This window comes from Alternaria triticimaculans (assembly GCF_023758025.1).
Source record: "Alternaria triticimaculans strain BMP 0046 chromosome Unknown scaffold_14, whole genome shotgun sequence".
In the NCBI taxonomy this organism is placed as follows: domain Eukaryota; kingdom Fungi; phylum Ascomycota; class Dothideomycetes; order Pleosporales; family Pleosporaceae; genus Alternaria; species Alternaria triticimaculans.
In genome coordinates this window covers 96,295-117,652 of record NW_026055971.1, presented here as the reverse complement: position 1 = coordinate 117,652, position 21,358 = coordinate 96,295, and the positions used below count along the sequence as shown (strand labels likewise).

At 41.8% G+C, this 21,358-nt stretch overlaps 5 protein-coding genes across 5 annotated transcripts; 2 read left to right on the top strand and 3 right to left on the bottom strand.

Moving 5' to 3' along the window:
* Window positions 1-8,446: 8,446 nt before the first annotated feature.
* Window positions 8,447-9,304, top strand: YPT5 (GTPase Ypt5; the record flags this gene model as incomplete). The annotated part of the gene is made up of 5 exons (XM_049368841.1): window positions 8,447-8,519; window positions 8,569-8,588; window positions 8,637-8,663; window positions 8,713-8,904; window positions 8,954-9,304. 5 exons carry the CDS (start codon window positions 8,447-8,449, stop codon window positions 9,302-9,304), a joined length of 663 nt encoding a protein of 220 aa, XP_049219285.1.
* Window positions 9,305-10,410: 1,106 nt separating this feature from the next.
* Window positions 10,411-10,997, top strand: J4E78_008238 (uncharacterized protein; the record flags this gene model as incomplete). Its single annotated transcript, XM_049368840.1, has 2 exons — window positions 10,411-10,758; window positions 10,806-10,997. The coding sequence occupies 2 exons, from the start codon at window positions 10,411-10,413 to the stop codon at window positions 10,995-10,997; spliced, it is 540 nt and encodes a 179-aa protein (XP_049219284.1).
* Window positions 10,998-12,754: 1,757 nt separating this feature from the next.
* J4E78_008237 (uncharacterized protein) lies at window positions 12,755-13,786 on the bottom strand (the record flags this gene model as incomplete). Its single annotated transcript, XM_049368839.1, has 2 exons — window positions 12,755-12,915; window positions 13,384-13,786. The coding sequence occupies 2 exons, from the start codon at window positions 13,784-13,786 to the stop codon at window positions 12,755-12,757; spliced, it is 564 nt and encodes a 187-aa protein (XP_049219283.1).
* A 664-nt stretch (window positions 13,787-14,450) lies between these two features.
* J4E78_008236 (uncharacterized protein) lies at window positions 14,451-16,011 on the bottom strand (the record flags this gene model as incomplete). The annotated part of the gene is made up of 2 exons (XM_049368838.1): window positions 14,451-15,376; window positions 15,432-16,011. The coding sequence occupies 2 exons, from the start codon at window positions 16,009-16,011 to the stop codon at window positions 14,451-14,453; spliced, it is 1,506 nt and encodes a 501-aa protein (XP_049219282.1).
* A 1,280-nt stretch (window positions 16,012-17,291) lies between these two features.
* J4E78_008235 (uncharacterized protein) lies at window positions 17,292-18,500 on the bottom strand (the record flags this gene model as incomplete). The annotated part of the gene is made up of 4 exons (XM_049368837.1): window positions 17,292-17,807; window positions 17,861-18,046; window positions 18,099-18,324; window positions 18,379-18,500. The coding sequence occupies 4 exons, from the start codon at window positions 18,498-18,500 to the stop codon at window positions 17,292-17,294; spliced, it is 1,050 nt and encodes a 349-aa protein (XP_049219281.1).
* Window positions 18,501-21,358: the final 2,858 nt, after the last annotated feature.

Genomic DNA, 21,358 nt, shown 5'->3' with positions numbered 1-21,358 from the left:
TAATTCTATAGTAATAATAGAGTTCTTTTTATTTTTTGCCTATTCTTTAGCTATAGGTATTAGTACGCTAGTAAATAGGTTAAAGCTAGATTAGAGTTAGATTTGCTTATATTAGACTTTAGCCTAACTCTAGCCTTAATCTAACTATTATATACTCTCTATAGATAGAGGTTAAAGTTAGGTTATATAGACGTATAGTTAGAGTTAGGCTAAAGTTAGGCTAGAGTTAGGTTAGAGTAACCTAATCTATCTTTTGTAAAGAAATAATAAAAATAGTTTTTTTATAGTAAGATATGCTCTAGATTATTATATATAGTATATTATAGTTAGTTATTATAGTATATACAAAGCAGAAGAGAGCACCTATTACATTATATTATATATAGTCTAAATATACTTTCTCTTAGTAGTACTAAATTAACTCTATTAGAGCTTCTAAAGGTCTCTACTAACACTAAACTTTTTATAGTACTAAATTACTAGTGTTAAATTCTTAACCTAAATAGTAACTCTCTTTATATAAATTATATTAATATTAAGGTTTATAGTAGTTAGTTTATAGTTTATAAATTATAAAATAGATTACTATACCTTTAAAGTAACTAACTAAGAAAGCCTCTAGTAACTCTTATAAAGCCTCTAACGCAGATACCTAGAAGCGTACGTCTACTATATAGTTCTTTATAATCTTATAAATAAGATAACTAAATAGAAGTTTATAAATAAGTAGCTTAAACCTCTTCTAGTACTTATAGATCTCTTTTAGAGTAATAGCTACGTAGTATTAGACTCTATATATAATAAAAGAATATAATAACGTACTACTAGACTTATAATAATATTTTACTTTTAGCTTTAGTTAATATCTTATAATTACTACTAGAGTCTTATTACTACTACTAGGCTTCTTACACGCAGCCTTAGTAGTAAGTAGCTTAGGTATAGCCTTACTACTAGTTAAAGACTTTATAGTTTACTTAGTGTGCGCTATTATAGCTAGAGTATAAGTATAGATTAATTATATAGTACTACTAGTAAGAAGCGTAAGTAACTATAATAATAGACTATAATTATAAAGTATAGTAGTTATAGTTAATTAGATAGATAGGTAGTAGATAATATATTAGAAATATAGTAATTCTTAGTTAGTGTAGTCTATGCGCCTATAACACCGCTAACTAAGAATTACTATATTTCTAATCTCTAATCTCTAATCTCTTCTCTACTACCTACCTAATTAATTAACTATAACTACTATACTTTATAATTATAGTCTATTATTATGTCTATTATAATAGAATTTATTAAGTAAGAGCTATATAATAGTTCTACTAGTCTAGCGCCTCTACTACTAATTAAAGTACTACTAGACTTTACACGTAATAAGTAGAAGAAGCTTATAGAAGTAGTTATTATAGTCTATAATAATAGCGTGCGCTAATATAGCTAGAGTTATAACTATAAGAAAGATAAAGTTTATAATCTACTTACTACCTATAGATAACTTAGCTTTTAGAAAGGTTAACCTATAAACCTTAAGATCTCTTATAAAAGTAAATTAAGTAATAGCTCTTATACTATTATCTAGAGAAATAAAACTACTCTACTTAGCTATAAAAATTAAGCTCTAGAGTATGCTAAAGGTATAGATTACGTAGCTAAGTACTAGCTTAGAAAGAAAGTTATAGGTAGTAATAAGTATAAGAACTTAAGTTAGTCTAAGTAAGTAGAGATACTTACTATAGTATAAGAATAGCTAGATAAAAAGCGCTATTAAGACTATAAGAGTAGTAAGTTATTATAGCTATTTATTACTATATTATACTTATATATTATAGTAGAGTAGATATAGTCTAATCTTAATTAGATCTATAAGAAATAGAAGTACGCATACTATAAGGTTAATCTAAGAAAACTTTCTAGATCTCTAAATAAGGCTATAAACGTAACTAGTAATTCTACTAAGTTTTAGAGTTACGTAGACTTACGTATTTATAGTTCTAGTAGTGTTCTTAAAAAGATTATATATTTAACTTATAGAGATAGATTATTTAAGCTTAATAATAATTACTTTAAAAATATATAAGCTAAGAAGAAGTAGTAAAGATTTATAGATAAACTTATACTAGAGAAAATAGTAGTAGTAACTATATATAAATAGAAGTAAGTTTATTACGTACCTTTATTATATAAAGATACTAATAAAAGTAGATAAGTTAAGCTAGAGTCTATTTTTAATGCTCTAGGCTATAAGAATAATACCTTACTACGTAGTAATAGACTATACTATAATAGTAATAATAGTAATAAATGCAAAGAGAAAGTAGATATAGATTTAGATATTAATAACTTCTATAATTAGAGTAAAAATAAGTATAAAATAGAGAAATAGTAGAAAGAAGTATAAAAGAAGACTAAGAATAAAAAGAAAAAAAACTAGAGCTCTAATACTAACTTTAAAAGCTTTTCTAATAATAATTAACTAAGTTTAAACGCCTAGAAATACACTAGAGAATAAGCAATACTTAGCGCTTATTATAGCTAATTATAACGTTCTATAGTAGAATACATAAAAATAAAGTTACTACTTATTATTATAGACTCTATTAGTGTATAATTTTTATTTTTATTATACCTATATTATCTTAGCTAGTAATAAGAGATTTTATTAGAGTTACGCTACTTTATTATTTTGTGTAGCTAAGTAGTAGACGCAGCGTAATTATTTCTTAACTTATATTATAGAAATAAACTTACTATTTATATTTTCTCTATAGTCTATTATTATAAACTATTATTATAGTATACTTTACTTTCTATTATATTATTTCTTTTACTATAGCCTATCTATTATACAAACTTCTATATATTCTCTACCTATTAGTAATAACTAGTTATTAAATTACTAAAGAAGAGAACAGAACACTATAGCTAGTAAAATATCTACCTATAATTACTATAGTAGGCAAGATAGAAGCTAAACTACTTACTACTTAGAATAAATAGTAAAGTTTAACTAAATAGAGTAGAAATACAAAAGCGTCTACTCTATAATAGAACTCTCTAAACTAGTTTAGCTAAGTATAGGTATAGTTTAGAGAAGAAGTAGATTTCTCTAATAGTTATCTATACGTATATTATTTTAATTATAGTTTTATTCTTTAGTATCTAACTATAAAGAAAGATATTAGAATAAAACATTTTCTTAACTATCTTAAAACTTAGAGTTACTAGGCTACTCTAGTACTAGCTTATTTAACTCTATATAAGCTACTTTCTTAGTTTAACTAACTACACTAAAGATAAAATACTACTATAGTTTTAGTATTTACTACTTTAGTATTCGAAAAGAAGCTTATTTAAGTAGTAATTAATAGTAACTAGTCTTTCTAAATAGTAGAGCAGCTATTATTTTAACGCTTTCTTTAATTTCTTTAGCTAGATACTATAATAATTAGCTATTATAAGTTTAAAATAATATTCTATATCTAATTTAAAGAAGCTAGAGTTGCTCTTCTTAGTAGCCTTAGCTCTAATACTAAGATTTTAATTATATTAGATACTTAGTCTATAGCTAACTATCTTAGCTTTCTTACTATTAAGAGATACTATATATTCTAAGACTAGACACTTTAGAAGAAGCTTCTAGATTTTATTCTAATACGTAGACAACACACTAGAATCTCTATAGTAGTAGATATAACTTATATCTTAGAAGAAATAGATACTAGGTCTTACTTTCTAGCTATTATATATAATAACGCTAGTAATAATAATACTCTTACTCTAACTCTAGAGAAAACACTAGAAAAGTAGAGTATTTACTAGAGCGCTATAGAGAATATAGTTTCTTACCTAGCCTATATTATTAACTTAGTTATTTAGAATATTATCTAATATCTCTAACTTATAGCTACTATAGATATTTAGACCTAAGAACTACTATAGAGGCAATATATTAAGAATATAACCTAGTATATATCTATTCTAAACTTACTTTGCAAGGTAAGTTCTAAATTATTATATCTAGTTATTATATACTAATACATTTAAAGCTTTAAGCTATATATATAGTAATTAATATATTACTATAGTAGTATAAACGCTTTATTACTATATAATAATACCTACCTATAAAAGAATAACTATGTATTATTTAAGACGTTAAAACCTAATAGAACTCTATATTTAATATATATACTTACGTAATTAAGATATAGAAATATATTAATAAATAGCTAAGATAAGAGCTAGTATTAAAGATAGAAGCTTCTCTTACTACTTCTTTAAATAATAATAGCACTATAGAAGTAGACTTCTATAATTTTAGGTAACTCTAACTATTTTCTATTAAATAGCGTTACCTTAAGCTTATTACTAAGATACTTAAGCGCTTTAAGACTATAATAAGTTACTTTAGTAAGAACTAGAAGCTATAAATCTAAAATATCTAGCTTATATATAACTAACTCTTTAACTTTCTAGATAAAATAATAAAAGACTTAGATAAGAACGTAAAGAACTATAAGAACACTAACTAGCTAGCTATAGTATAAGTAGTAGTAAATAGAGGCAGAATAAAGTTAAGTAAATACTACTCTAAGATAGAGGTAGAACGTAGTTTCTTATTTAACTATATAACTATTCTTAACCTAACTTAAAAGCTTATAGTATATAAGGTATAGTTATTATATCTATTTATTATAGTGTATAGCTAATACGTGTATAGAATAATATATAGAACGTCTAAGATAAGTACATCTATTAATAATATTTTCTTACGTACTTTAATTAATATAATACCTATAAAGGCTTAGTAGCTACTCTAGACTTATTCTAGTCTTATTAAAGATTATTAGGTAGTAAATAGTTTTAGAAGCCTACCTCTCTACTATTACTAAGAGTGTCTACTCTAAGCTAAAGATTATCTAGCTAAGGCTTAGATAAAGTAAATAGTTAAACTTAAGAAGAAGAAGAGTTATATCTTAGCACTATATATATATTACTAGATAAGTTATTTAATATTCTTAACTAGTAGTAATTAAATAAATCTATATACCTTTTTCTATCTTAAGTTATAAAAGATATTCTAGTAATACTAATTACTAGCGTAGGTGTTAAGCGTATTTTTAATATTACTAAGAATATTATTAGAGATTAGAGATATAGACTTTCTACTAGAATAATATAGTAGATTATAGTTCTTAAGAATACTATTTTATAAGAGGTTAGAAAGTATACTAAGCCTAGTATAGCTAAGAGAAGTAGTAGTAAGGCACTAGCTAATAAGGTAGATAATCTTCTTAAGCTTTAAGTACCTATTAAAGATAAGCTAAGCGTAGAAGAAATTAGAGAAGATAAGCTTATAGAAGAGATCTCTCTAACCTAGAAATAAGCTCTCTTACTATAAAAATATTAGTATTCTAAGCGTTACTATAATAATTAGCTATAATAAAAGAATTTATATTTAGTCTATATTATATTAGCTATAATAAAAGAATTTATATTTAGTCTATATTATATAGTAACCTAACGTTAGCCTCTAACCTAACTCTAACCTATTATTAGTATACTTCTAACCTAATCTCTACCTATTACTAGTAACTCTAACTCTAACTATAACTCTTTTTTAGTAACTCTAGTCTTAACCTTAACCTATAGTCTATGTAGCTCTAACCTAACTCTAACCTAGCCTAAAGTACCTCTAACCTATTTACTAGCCTAGGTATTAGAGTATTTTCTAGAAATAGTTTAGAAATATTCTAGAATTAATTTAAACTACTTACTAATAAGTAGATTATATAGCTTAAAATACTTAGCCTAGCTTACTATAGTAAGTAGCGCCTACATTCTACTCTATAATAAATCTTTAATATATAGTATACTAGAATAAGCTTTATTAATAGTGTAAAGAAAGTAAATAATATAGAATTTTATATAGTAGCTAAGGTAGTACTTCTAGTCTCTATTAAGCTAGTTAAGGCTAGTAAAGTACTTTCTAAATTCTAAGCTAAAATAAGCGTAGATTAATTAGAAATTAATTTAACTTACTAGCTATCTACTTAGTATCTATATTAATAGTAATACTATAGAAACTACGTGTGTAGAGATGCTACTATTATACTAACTAATCTAACTACTTCTTAATAGTTTAGAAGAAGGTAGTAAATGCCTTTTAGTATATCTTAGAAAACTTAGCGTTAGTAGTAATACGCCTAAATATAATAACTACGTAGATTAGTTATAGATTAATTTAGAAGTAATTTACGTACTCTTTTTATAGCTCTTTAGTATAGTAGTAAAAAGAATTTCTTTTTAACTATTATAGTAGCGCTTAAAAGATATATCTATCTAGAAGGTTTCTTATTTTATAAGTAGTTTAGCTTACTTATTCTATACTTAGATAATAATATAGCTTCTACTAGCTAGTAAGATTTAGTAGATATATATCTACGTAGATTAATTTAAGAATATTTAGAAAATAATTTAGATAGCGCTTATAGTAGTAGAGTTAGAATACCTTACTCTTCTTTTAAAAAGAACTCTCTCTAAGCTAGCGCCTAAAGAAAATATAATTAATCTTTAGGTAGTAGCTATTCTTATAAGGTAGTCTTTGTTTACCTAAGTAGTATAGAGTTTCTTAATTAATAAAACTCTACGCTGCCTTAAGTAGAAAGCAAACTAGTTAGACTATAAAAAGGTAGCTAGAATAGTTTAGAAATAATTTAGAATTAATATCTATAAAATAGCTTATATCTTATAGTATTTAGTATTAATATTAATTAGAATATATAAACTATATTCTTAACTAATTCTATATCTAGCTACTAAAGTAGAAAAGATATATACTAGTGTATACTAGTTAAAACTACTATAAAGTATAGAACCTACTTAAAATACTAGAGAATAATAATATTAATTACTACGTTATAGTCTTATTAGATAAGTTTGTCTTAACTCTAGATATAGTTAGTATCTAAAATAGTTTAGAATTAATCTAGAAATATTTCTTAAGAACTTACTATAGTTTAGTAGGCGTAAGATTTAGAGCTTAACTATATTATAGTTCTTATAAAGGCCCTCTACTCTACTATCTAGAAGAGCTTATAAGTAGATAATATTAATTTCTAGTAGCACTCTTTAGATATAGTGCCTTATATTACCTAGAGCGTAATTACTATAAGTAATAAACTAAAAGGTAAGCTTTATTACTTACTAGAATTAGTTAGAAATTGTTTAAGAAATAGTTTAACTATATATACTATTAATTCTACCTAAAATAACTCTAGACTATAGAAATCTTCTCTATTAGTATAAATACTATCTCTAAACTAACACTAAAGCCTATTAAAGTAGCTTCTAGCCTTTCTTTTTTCTTTATTTTACTTAATTTAGCCTAAAGATATCTTTATTTACCTAAGTATCTTATATAAGCCTTTATTTACCTATAAGTAGGTAAAATTCTATAATTAATTCTAAATATATTTATATATCTTAATACTAGAGTACTTAAATACCTATCTTAAGATAGTTAAATTTAAGAAGAAGCTAAAAGTTCTTTTTTTCTTTACTTTACTAGCTCTACTATATTAAAACTACTTATACTAGATTAGTTCTAAATTAATCTAGAAATAGTTTGTGTAGGCTACTTATACTTTTAGTATTTTATAATACTTTCTTAACTAAAGAATATTACCTATTTACTTTTAAAACTTAAATAATATAGATATAGCCTCTAGAGTCTATACTAAAGTATTAAAGTAGATATATAGTATACTTAATAACTCTAGCCTCTAAGAAAGGCGTGCTACTATTTCTAAAAGTAAGTTAAACTATACTCTAGTTTAAATAAGTCTAGAATTATTTTAGAATTAATTTAACTATATACTTTAATCTAGTCTTTAATACTACTATTATTACTTTTACTAGAGCTAAATAAATATAAGTTAAATCTCTTATAAATATCTAGGTCTAATATATTAAGATTAATAAATTTAAGCTTAGCGTTAAATATAAATAATAAAGACTTTATATTATAGTATAGGTACAATCTAGTCTAAATTAATTTAGAATAAATCTAAGAATTATTTAAATTAAAAATTTTTTACTAAGAGCGCTAATTCTCTTAAGTAGTATAACGCTAGTATACTATATTTTAAAAATTACCTGTTTGCGTTAGCGTATGCTATGTCTTGGCGCGCTCTTAGTTAGATGGATTGTATGCACGGCCAAGGGTCCCCGACTCGCGCGCTAGGGCCAAGCACCAGACGCAGCACCTCGTCACAGCACCATCCAGCTCTTTCACCCTCACCACACCCCAACACGCCTCTCTCACCCATACCCCGACCCGGTCCCGCCTTGACCGCCCACTACTCGCACCACCACCCTCGCCCACTCTACACCAGCCCCCTCCGCCACAACCCGCTAGCGCCGCGTCACCCCCATCATGTCGGCCAGGATGCAGCAAGGCCAACGGCCCGGAGGCTCCAGATTCGCACAGTTCAAGCTGGTGCTGTTGGGTACGAGATTACTATGATATGTGTATGAAGACATGACTAACCTGCCCAGGTGAATCCGCCGTCGGAAAGGTGCGCAGGCCTATCAAGGCAGCCATGACATAAGCTAACATGCCGCAGTCGTCTCTAGTATTGCGCTTCGTCAAGGTACGCCATACCACATGTCCAGACATGTTCCGAGGACTAATGTATGCAGGACCAATTCGACGACTACCGGGAATCCACCATCGGCGCCGCCTTCCTCACCCAAACCATCGCCCTCGATGAGAACACGACGGTCAAGTTCGAGATCTGGGATACCGCCGGCCAAGAGCGCTACAAGTCGCTCGCGCCCATGTACTACCGAAACGCAAACTGCGCCGTCGTCGTCTACGACATCACACAGGCCGTACGTCCCTATCCCTCACCTTCCACCTTCCCCAGACTAACACCCCCAGGCCTCCCTCGACAAAGCAAAAGCCTGGGTCAAAGAACTCCAACGCCAAGCCAACGAAAACATCATCATCGCCCTCGCCGGCAACAAACTCGATCTCGTGACCGAATCCCCCGACAAGCGCGCCATCTCCACCGCCGACGCCGAGCAATACGCCCGCGAAGCCGGCCTCCTCTTCTTCGAGACGTCGGCCAAGACAAGCGAGAACGTGAAGGAGCTCTTCACGGCTATCGCGAAGAAACTGCCCATCGACCAGGCGGGACCCAGGAACCTGAGACCGGGCCAGCAACGACAGGGCGTTAACCTCAGGCCTGAGGCGAACCAGACTCAGGGGCCTGGTGGGTGCAACTGCTAGGGATGCGTGGGAAGGGGAATTTGGTTGTTTGGCATATTGCAAGGAAGACCAGGAGGTGATAAGAGACGAGGCGAGGCGATGCGACTTGGAATGAGTCCATGCTACTACTGGGTTACAGAAATCGTCCTCGGTATAGCCTTTCTTCGTACGTATCAGTATGTTCATTGTGGGACATTGGTGGGCCTTTTTGGAGTAAAGGGTTTTGTGTTTCGTCCGCTCGATCAAGTCCATATTGCTTTGTTCACTCACAAGAGAAGATATTTTGGGGCTGCTTGCACCGACCTTTTTTAATTAATGAATTTCGACAACTGCCCTACTGCGTACTCGTTTCCTTGAGACTGGTATATCGCCGCTTCCTCAGTCCAAGTTCGTCTTCAAGGATCTTGGTTATTCTCTCGGCGTCTCCCCTCTTGCCTTACTCTTGGCATGTTGGTCCGCCTACTCTGCATTCTATCTGTTCTGTAGCGATCGGTACCACGGTAGCTTTGTACCAGTATTAGTCTGTAGGAGTCCGTTCTGTTCGTCCTTCTCCGCATCATTTTCTTCTCATAAAGCACGTCCCACATACTTACTTCATAAACATTAGTTTCTCATTACTACCGAAGCTAACAAGTCCATTGATAACACGCATCTGGTAACTCATGGCATTTATAGATCTATTTAGCGTTACCTTTAGTATCTACACCATGGCAGCAGCCAAACGCTCACAAATCACCAACTGATGCCGAGAGCGTGACGTTTCTACGGGCTCAAGCTCTTGCCTAGTTTTCCCTCGGTATGTCTGACTCTTAGCTGAGACACATGGCTCTGTGTGTACCCTCAGCGTTAGTGTATCGGTCGTGGAGCTTGAGTTGTCGTAGTGACTCGAAGTCCACTCTATGTGGACCCGTTACCGTAGCTCATGTTGGTGTTTCAAACTCATGGCTCAGAGCGATGGCTCATAGCAATGGCTCAAAGCGGTGGCTCACTGAGAAGCCTGACTGTAGTAGCTGATTCCTATGGCTCATACGGTGGTATAAGTAGCATAATGGTATTGTCTTGCATCACCAGTAGCCATTGTCCATTATCCTCAATTCTGCAATCCATTCATCTAAATACCCATCACAATGTCCACACGAACTTTGTATCTGATCATCTGGCCCGCTCCAAAGAACCAGCGAGCTCACTTCGGTATTTGGGCGCCAGACGAAGAGGACGGTCTTGTTGGGACAGCGATCCACGTTGTTGGAACACCAATGTCAGGTTTCAAGCTGGAATTCAAGCGCAAGTATGACCATACGAAGACAGCTCGCGCACCACAATTGGTACCGCTCGGTGAAGTGCAAGAGGATTTGGTTCACAAGTGGGACGGCGAAAGGATGGACCACTACACCGCAATGGGTACTCTCGAGAAGATAGCTGAGCAGGTCCCGCCACCTAGGAAGAGCGAAAACTTCCTCGCACCAGTGAACGATGTGAGTAACACACAGTCTTTCTTAGACTAGCGCGCTGAATCAGGTAGACTACGAACCGTAGATGCCAGGAGTGGACGATGGACTATGTGCGCCGCCTCGTCCAGAAAGGTTATCTTCAGGAATCGGCCATTGAAACGGTCCAGGCAAGGCGAGACCCCCCCAATGTTGGTATCGGGCTTCGACCTGCTGCAGAGCGTCAACAGCAGGCCGCAGAGCAAGCAGGGCCACAGAACGAGTGATGTATCCATCGGCTCAGGTGCAGTGTTGTCGCGGGGCCAGGTCGTTTTGGGATGCTATTCGAGCATGCCAGAGCTCGATTCTTCTCCACGGATGCAGGCTGTGATATAATTCCTTTACCTTGTCATAGTCCATGTATGCGTCTACGGGTGAAGGCTTGATCCGTCTCGCTGGATCCGTTACCCTCGTTTGACGCTTGTCAATTTTGTCACATCGGTGCTGGTCATCGAACCATACTATATAAAATAATACAATTTTTCCAAGCCTTCAACTCTTGCTCTATCGCTCACTATCAGAACTTCCCAAGAGCCATGGTATAGAAATCGAAAGCCTCCAAGGCAGCCTCCTGAGGCTTCAAAAACTGGTCAATCCATCCGCGCCATTCCCCATCATGTGATGCCGTAAAAGCGGCTTTGCAGTACTCCCAATAGTCTGGGTACCACCCCGCTTGCTCCCAGTCGACGATAGCCGCCACACGGACAGGTGACTGGGCCGTAACGATAATGTTAGCCGGCCGTAAATCACCATGCGTTAGAACTATAGGTCCTTCGTCAGGGAGCAGCTGTCGCCAGGGATCTTCGATGCTCTTTGGGTTTGGCACATCGCGTCGCCATAGCCAGGACAGCCAGTCGTGAAAAGAAGCCCGAGTAGGAAAGGGTCTTAGTGATGGCAGACCTTCAAGACAGCGATCCGATCCAGCTTCCTGGCGGATAGACCCTGTGTGAACTGTTAGAGGCGTTGCAAACTGATGGGATTACACTCACCAATGTGTGGCTGCAACCCAGAGAATCTAACCTCGCGATAACACGACGTCATGGCTCGAAGATCACTGCAGACCGAGCTTTTATCCGCAGAAGACATCGATTCCCACATCCGTTCAAGCGTAGGTCCTTGTATATGCTGCATGTAAATGAACGTCTCGCTACTTTTGCCTGCCCGCTCCACGACCCTCCAACCGTAGACTTCAGGCACGGGGACCTTATCCTTTAGAAGCTTGTTCATCATCCAGAGAGCCACACCTTCTGAAGTATGCACATCGACCCCAAATTTGACGACGAGACCGAGTTGCGCGAATGTTACTGGGCGGGCGCCCTGGCGCGGCTGTATGAATGAGCGCACGTGGTCAGGAGAAGGGAAGGCTAGAGTTTTGCCATGCGTTTTGAACCATGTCGACTCTAGGAAGTCTACCTGAGGTTGTGTGGGGTCAGGCATGTCTGTGATGCAGATCTGCGGAGGGCTGCTCATGATGGCTGATTAGAACAGGTCGATAACAGGCTACACCAAAAGGAATGCCGCTGAGGAGAAGAACTGCTCGTGAAATGTGCTTGTGGTTCTTGTTCCTTCGCTATTTATGGGGAAGAGCGATTCATTATATGACTGGTTCAAGTTACATCGTGTGTAGAGTCACAGAGTGGAGATATGTTGGATTGTTGGACTGCGTCGTGCGCTGAAACCGGATGTCTGGTTGCGCCTGTCGGGACCTTGGATTAGTCCGGGAATGGATTAGTGTCAGTGCTATCCATCGCTGCATCCCGAGGTCATGCCGAAGACCGCACCATCACTGCACTGCACCATAGATGGACTTTGCGAAAGAGACTGTTTGTGCATAATCTCTCCTTAATGACTACTGCATTCGCTGCGCAAACAATACTGTAGTGCTGCAAGAACAGGCGGGCAAATACATACCCGCATCCACGATGCTTTCTTTGGCCACCACCTCGTTTCCATCGCATCCTATCATAGCTAGTACAACATACGTTCACTTATCTATACCTCCGAACCACTCCTGAACTATGCGCCTATCCTTGCAAAACTCCTCCTGCTCGGCATACGACGCCTGAGCAGATTCGATCAAGGTCTTGACAAGTGCTGTTACATTGTCCTTGTGATACCACTTTACAAGTAGATTCTCCACCTTCACTAACATTGAATAGTAAGCGGTGCGGGCTTCTTCGATGGTAGCGAAGGATAGGTGGCCGATAGGGGGGTAGTCTTTGGTAGGGGGGTTGTTAAGTAAGAAGGAGGTTAAGAATAAGGAGAAGTTAGAGGAGAAGTCTGGGGAGCGTGAGGAGTGCGAGGAGTCGAAGGAGTTGGAGGATTCTGCGGAATCGCTGTCTGATAAATTTTTGTCTGGAAAGCTGTCGTCTGAAGAGCTAGCGATAGAAGAGCTTTGGTCCGGAGAGCTGTTGTCTGAAGACTTGTCGTTGAAAGAGCTAGCGACTGAAGAGATGTCGTTAGTGGGGTCGCTAATGAGGTCAGAAGAATGGTCGTCAGAGGAGCAGTCATTCTCGGAGTCGCATCGTGATGACTCTGGTAGTGGAAGTGTTTGCGTCGATGGGTCCGATAGACTTGAGACTGTCAGCGGCTGCATCAATGCTCGCAACGAACTTAGTAACGCAGATTCAGCGTTCTCGGTGTCTTCCAAGTCATCGTCATCATCGATATCCTCCCCACCATCCTCATCCTCAACATCCTCCAACTCTTCGTCATCCTCTTCATCGTCGATATCTTCCCATACATCCTCATCATGGACATCCTCCCAATCTTCCTTGTCATCATCGTCATCATCGACATCTTCCCACTCCTCGTCATCATCAGCTTCAAACTCTTGTGCTGACGATACTTCTTCTTTTTCGAGAGGACCTGATAGCACGGCTTCAAGCAACATGCCCATCAACTCTCGCAACCTTTTCTCGCTTTCAAGTGCTCTATTGGCCAGATCTCGATCCTTGAAAGCGCCACCACCTACAAAAGGAACCTTTGCGTGTGCTGTGGCTGTGGCTGGGGACATGTTGTGAAAGGATTGAGGGTCTGGTGTTTGGTGAATTGACTTTTTCTCGCTTTCAAGTTCTTCGGCACGATTTCGAGCCTTTAGAGCGCCACCACCTTTAAAAGGACGCTTCACGTGTGCTGTGGCTGTAGACATGCTGTGGAAGGATTGTGGGTCTGTTGTTTGGTGGAGTAGGAGTGATTGAATGTAGCGGGAGTGCGCGCTGCCATGGTGAGGGTTTCTTAGTAGTAGTGAAGTCTTGAAATATAGTTATGGGACGCGAGTGGTTTTGACGGTGTGAAATTGCTGTGTTGGTATGATGGATGAATGGTGGATGTACAGTGGATGGTGCGTGCTGCAAGAATTATGTTTGGTCAGTTTATACACTGTGAAATTTATCTTCGTAACAATTCAAGACACACAGTTGTAGCACTCGAAGAAACCGATTAACAAACAATGCAGCCATGAAATTAAGTGGCTTCTTCGAGTGCTACAACCACCTATCGAGATGTTCTTCGAGCTCAATACCAAAGTATCCAGCTCTTCCTGGCTTGACATATTGAAGAAATGGGCTGTTTACGTAGGGGAATCCCTCACGAAAACCATTGTGAGGGGTTCCCCTACGTGAACAGCCCACTCCAACAACATCTCAACTCAACACCACCCCCATCCCGTTACCACCCCCCTAAGCCAACCCCGTACCAACACTCCAAGTCGCATCCGCATTAAAGCTCGCCGCGGCATCGAAATCATGAACACCACCGTTACTAGCAACGTTTCCAACATTGTTGTAATGACGAATATACCTCGTCGGATACCCCCACGCGCGAATCGAGCTGCCAGACCCCGAGAACCCTGACTGAGGACAGAACGTCGCATCCTCCTTGAACGCCTTCGACCCATCATTCGCCTGCAGCTGCAACACGAAGTTGAAATGGCGAATGTAACTACCAGCGGTGTCTTTGGATTCGAACGAGTAACAAGCACTGTTAGCGAGTCCAGCGCGTACGGTCCAGCTAGCCTGTCGCTTGAGCAGTGCGGTGCTGGAGGAAGAAACGACTTGCGTGTTTACGGTTGAGCCGGTGTGTGCGAGGTAGCGGTCTGTGTATCCTGCTGTTGTAGCGCGGAGAGAGATTGACGAACCGACTGTGTAGCCGGGTCCGCTGGTCAGACTTGTAGTGGCGTATTTCGCCGCGACGATATTGGCTTGCACAGCGTTCTCCGTCGCATCACTCGGATACCCACTCGTCATAACGCCCTCGTAAAATGTTCCTTGCGCTCCATTACTGTTATCGCCGCCGATACCTAGGATGATGGCGCCTTCTTTGCTCATGGGGTTGTAGCCTGAGGCGCTGGGTCGCGCGCCGTTGTAGTACGTCGACAAGCCGCCGGAAACGGCGTTTCCGCCGCGGAGCGCCCACTTGTTTGCTCCGCCCTTGAGCACGGTGGTGAGGAAGCGGTCTGTGAGAGTAGGGTCCGCTGGGTTGTTTTTGGGCGACATGCCGGAGAAGAGACCGTTTTCCAGGTCGGCCATTAGCCAGGGGCCGGAGCCGGCGCCGGTGCCCCATATGGTATTTGTCCCGAAGTAGATAGCCTCCATGTGGCCGTTGCCTGTGCTTTCTGTTAGATATATGCCGTTGATAAGACGATGTGAGAGTATGCTTACCGGTGTCGAGATTGTTCGTCTCGGCGTTGCCGTAGTCGAAACAGCATGCGTCGTTGTAATGTGTTCCGTCGAGGACGGCGTACATGCCCTCTGCTGCATCGCCAGTCGCTGAGCCGCTGACCTTGTTGTTGCGGTATCCGGTACCCGGTGAGACAAAGACACCATATGCCTTCTTCCCGTTCAACGTAACTGGTGCGCCGATAGCCCCAGCCAGGTTGTCGTAGCCATTAGCTTCCGGGCCGTTAAAGCCTCCTGGAGGAGCTTGAGTGAGGTGGTTACCACGACCAGATTGATCGTAGATGATGGTAATGAGACATGTGGTGTTGGCACAGAACTTGTCTTGAGTCGCGGCATTGGCTACACCACCGGCAGATAGAGGTGCGACGTTAGTCGTAGCGCCATCGGATCCGCGCTTCACCTGGTAAAGAGAACCGCTGAAGGAATTGTAAAGCGCGCGAGTGGTACTGTGAGCGGCGATGCAAGGCGTATTACCCGAGGCGTAGATGTCGCAAGGTCCAGCGGCTACAAGAGAGCCCGTAGCCACAAGGCCAAGCGCGGCGATCTTGGATGGTGAAGGCATGACTGGCTGTTGCTCTTATTACCGCGAGAGAAGAACCGGGCGATCGTCTGGATCAACCAGAGAACTGGTACATCGCCCACATTTAAACAAATGTCTCTGCAGCCTCGTTCTTACTTCGTCAATATACATAGTTCATGTCTGCGTCCGTGGACTAGATGAGAAAGGCAGTTGGGAATGCACGGAGTGCAATTTCTCCTCCAACAGCGACAAGGCCTGTACTTTTATCAGCCTAAGGACGTCACGAGGAAGCAGCTCCAGGTTCTCTGGCGCCTGCCCTCCCCGTATTTTGGCTGTAGAGATTGCGGGGGAGACCAGGGTATAAGGCTGTAGCTCCGGAAGATATAAGCTTTGCCGAGGAACATCAGTCGGATGACAAGACCTGGGCTAGCGTTTCCAAGAGCCGTCGGAGTCCACGCCGTTGCGCCGCATACACGTGAGAACACGTCCGTAACTTTCCATGGCAAGCAGTGTGAATCATTTACAGTTCTTGGTGCTCCACAGTCGAGAGTGCGTTGAGTTGGCCTCGGGATTCGCATCCGATGGCGTTCTAGATTTGATCGTCCTTTTGTGACAGTGCCGACAGGTATGCGTGTGACGTGTAAACCTTGGATGGTTGTTTTGAAAGGCGAAGTGAGCCAACTCATGCAGTTTGAAGCTCGCTGGAGTCAATAGTATCACGGCGAAGGTTTGCAGGGCCAGATTCACCGCTTACGGCATGCTTATGGTCGGCGCTTTCGCAGTTGGGTGGTTGGAGTTCGTTCAATAGTCTGGCCGATGTTCGCCGGGTGAGCTCAAGGGCTGCGATCCAAGGGTACCGTGGACAGGATGAAGATGGCGCAGAACGCCTTCTCTCTCAGTTCGAGGCTGCGAAAGTGTTGAGCTGGATCGTTGAAATTCCTGTGCGCGAAGCTAAGAGCTGTCATACTGCTGACATGTTAGCCTTCTGTCATTGACGTCCAATGCGGGCCGCTCACTACACGGATGCACGAGGTGAGCGTGTGGACGTAGTGGCGCGTCGCACTGAGATTATTGATGTATTCGGCGTCCTGGCCGTCTGTATTCTGAGATGTCTATTTTTGTACCCTTGATAGAGTCGTCGAACGTGGTATCATATGCTAAAGCGATGCAGAAAAATCCACCAAGATGTAAGCGCCCCCAATATGCCAGTCGTAACTTTATGTTTCCCGCTTGCGCGTACATGATGCGCGACGTGAGATCTTTGATGTCGGTTCGAGGACGTTGTCGCTATCATGTTTGATCGCGCAAGTCGGATCGTGGCGTCACCGGTCGTGTCCACTAGATCGCGGTGCCAACGGTGGTAATGGCATGTGGTTCTCGTGAAGGTCACCGTGTGTCTCGTACCGCGCCGGACGTTGCTTCATCCGCTCGACTTGCAGTTCCACTTCGCTGGTCAAAGTGATCGTCATGTCGGTGTCCGTAGTCATATTTCCGTTGTTGCTTTTCGGGCGGACCTTGCCCCACAGGCGCGACATGCCCGTTTTGGGAGCTTCCTCCTCTTCCAGAATAGCTTCCTGGCTTCCTCGTTCCAGATCCTGTTCTGTATCCGCCCAATGCTTCATCTCATAGCTGTTGCCCTTGTCGTTTGCGAGTTCTGGCGCATTGCGCGGTGCTGTGGATTTCCGGTTCGTGGAGGAATGCGACGCTGATGCGTTGGCGGTTAGCGTCTTTGATGAGTTCGCGCTCTTCTTGAAGGATATGCCACCTGAGAAGGATTGCGATAGACTGAAGGGGATCTTCGCGAGGAGGGGTTTTAGTACTGGGGCCGAGGCGCATATCTGTGGCGAGTAAGCATCGTGTCACTGATTAGCAGTCGTACGTAATAACTTACTACACCCAAGTCTATCTCTACAGCGGCCGCAATCCACAGTGGATATGCGTACCAGGTTTGATCGTACTCGTTGTTGAAGAGACTCCGATAGATGAACCAGGTACGCACAATACCAGCAGCAGAGACAATCAGCCCCATACCGAATAGCGCGGCGACAGCCATGCGCTCACGCAGACGCATGTGAAGCTGGGATCAGTTAGTAGTGTTTTGCCTTGCGTATGGGATTGAGCCAACTCACGCCCATGACCAAAGGTATTGGTGTTAGGGTAGTAAGAAAATCCGCGACACAGTTGATAATTCCGCAAATGAGAGTCGCAGTTCCCTCGTCCATGCAAGTGTCTGCCGGTGCGCCAATGGTCCAATAGTTCTTAATGGGTGTGCAGAAGAAGATGGCGATGAAGGGAAACGATATCAAGATGCCGAGTGTGTAGGCTACATTGACATGAACCGCCCACTTGAACCATCTAAGCGAATTAGCAAGGCTATCATAATGCGACAGCAACGCCAAAAGTACTCACGTCTTCCCCGAGTCTGTAACCAATCGGTAGTAGAAGCAATGCAGAGAGAGTCTCGTGAAGCTCGCGGCCGCTGTGAAGACGACCTTGGCTGTCATGGCGATTTTGTAGGCCGGAACGAACATGTGAAAGGGTATATCCCAAACATGTCTATAGTGGTTTGATGATTAGCTGTATGCTATGCGAATGGGGATCGGGTTATTTACCTATCCCATCCATATCGGAGGTTTGCCAGGAGAACGACAGCAGTGAGACCGCACGTGAAGAGCAGCGCAAAGAGGATGAAGATATCGTCAATACCGAACCACCTCTTGATCACTATACGGGTGTATAACCGCGCAATCACAACGAGGATGGTTAGTGCGATGAGGATGCTGTTGACGATGAGGAGGGCAGGGCCGCGCGTTTCCGGGTCAATGTAATTTGGAGTCGGCCAACCCAACAGGACATCCACCGGAGGCAGCTGCATACTGGATTATCGTGGGCCTGCCCGGGGAGGTATGCGAGACATGTGGACGTGGAGGATTGACGAGCTGCGGATAGACGGGTCAGGTCAAAGAAACGAGATCGAGAGCTTGCCACTAGGATAGGGTCTCGAGGGTTATGTTCAGTGAAGAGTGGGGCTGCGCTCATGGCCGTTAGCTCCATCCATGTCATGAAGCGCAATGGCGCGCTGACTACCGTCACGACGCTGGTGTCGCATTGGCTTCGAAGCTCGGCTTGTACACGGACCGTACGCAAGGCACGATAATCGTGGCGCATCAGCGGGGTCTTGCATGCGGCGCACGAACTCTCCGTGAAGGGTGGAACCCAAACTCACGACAAAAGGTTCTGCCAACCGCACGATCCGGGCATCAATGACGAACCCTTGGACGGGTTCGCTCCATCATGATCCGCCCAGGCATTTCGAGTGCATCCCAATGACCTTGGAGAAATCCATTCCGCCCATTCGGTCGGTAGCAAAGATGGTTCTTGGTTGGTTGCTGGCTGACGGGACACCAATTTCCGCCTCGCCGGCAGTACAAACATGCCGCCACGACAGCGAGTATGGCAGTCCCTTGCACAAGAACACGGTCATGTCTCAGGTCACAGGGACATCCAATGGACGAGTCGTGCCACCTGTAGCTACGGGAGCTAGGTCTTGACCGAGTTGGAAGCTTTCGGGAGGCACCAACCAGTATAGTCCGGCAATAACGGGGGGCTGTTTAAATCGTCGAAACTTTCTAGACCCTGAAACCATGTGTTGAATGCAGCAATCGACGCGAAACATGGTGTTGATCCAAGGGTTCGTAGTTGTGGAGGGAAGGTCTGCCTGTGCGTGCGGCCAGGTCAGATCAGGCATCCCACGCTAGCGCCGACCGCACGGGGCCTAGCGTCGGATCTTTGTCACCCTGCAGCGATCCATTGCTGTTCCGCCCCACCCGTATCCTCCATCGTCGAACTCAAAACTACGGGGGCATTTCGATCTAATTATGTTGCGAAGGAATCACAAACGACTGTGCCGCTTGAACATCGGCACCCGACAAATGCCTACGATTATCTCCGAGGACGCCAGCATCACGGATATCACGGACCCGTTGACAGCGGTGTGGCTGTTGCACGCTGGCGTGCAGTGTTCACAGTTCAACAAACCTTCGTAAAGTCGGACGTGCAGTTCTCGCGGCATTGGGTGCGGTCATATAGCGCCGACACCAGGGTACTGGAGCTTACGCGTGCGCGTGCCGATGTATTTTGCAGAACTCATCTGCTACCCACTCTTTGATCAATGGCTGCGGCGTGGGTATCACTAGGGTATGTACCGACTCGTTCACGTATGACGCCTACATGCTCGAACGATGAATCCTTCGCTCCATCGGTTCCAAAAGCCACACCGCTGGATCCATGTGCGATATCCTCCGCATACATAGGACCATGTTCGCGCCCAGGCCCCTGACTCGATATGAGGCTGATACGCCCTCCTTTGCGCTGCCGGGACACGGCTGCCACGAGGCTGGCAGTGGCTTGCACCTAATTCCATAGCGCGCGCAATGCACGAGCACATCGGCGTGCTCTCGAGACGAGGTTTGGCGTCGCTTGAACTTCGATGCCCGGGCATATGTCTCTTTCTGCGTCGATTCTGGCGTTGAAACATTCTCTTTCGGCTTCAGATGCTGATGTCGCAGTGAATACCCACAGTATATCTGCAGTAACGGGACGTATCTCGACAATTTCGTCTGCAGGATCGATCCGCCCCAGGAACATGATTCGGGTGCGGCTCCGTTCGACCGTCATTGGCCGAGCCCGCCCCCAGAAGGCGCGCTGCCCCAAGAAAACAAGGCGTGCAGCATCGTGCGCAGTCAGCATTTGCGCCTCCGAACCATTGCCCAACTACGAGGCTTCTACGCTCAACGCCAGAATCATGCCATGTCCTCATCCGGCCTCATGCTGTCAAGCCCGCGTCTCCCGCCACGTGTGGGTTGTCGCCATTGTTTACCTGACGCCGCATCGGGCCTTCTGCCGCACAGTTTTTGCTAGGTTGTTCCTAGTTATACAACATCAACTAGGACTCAGGCACATACTCGCCCACGACCCTCTGCCGTCCCAATACCGGGTGAAGACTACGGTTACTTGCAGGCGACCCGCCGTTGTGGATACTGGATGCAACCAAGGGGTGTTCATTCATATTCCATGTGGACTCGGGAATCTTTGACGAAACTGTCTCAGGGACTCAAACATGTATCGCGGTCATTGCGATGGGGACGAAGGTATGTCGGGTGGGCAAGCTGGTTACATGATGTTGCACGCAGAAGAGCAGTATCACCGCACGTGAATGTCGGCATGCAGGTAAGTGTAGCGAGACACTATTGAGTTGCTCTACATGTACATTTTGTATGCCGGCCCAATAGGCAGATAGCATACAAGCCACATGTCGGCTTGTAGTCATGTTAGTGTACACATGACAGGATGGCACAAGCCTCGTTCATACTCCACGCGACACGTCCAT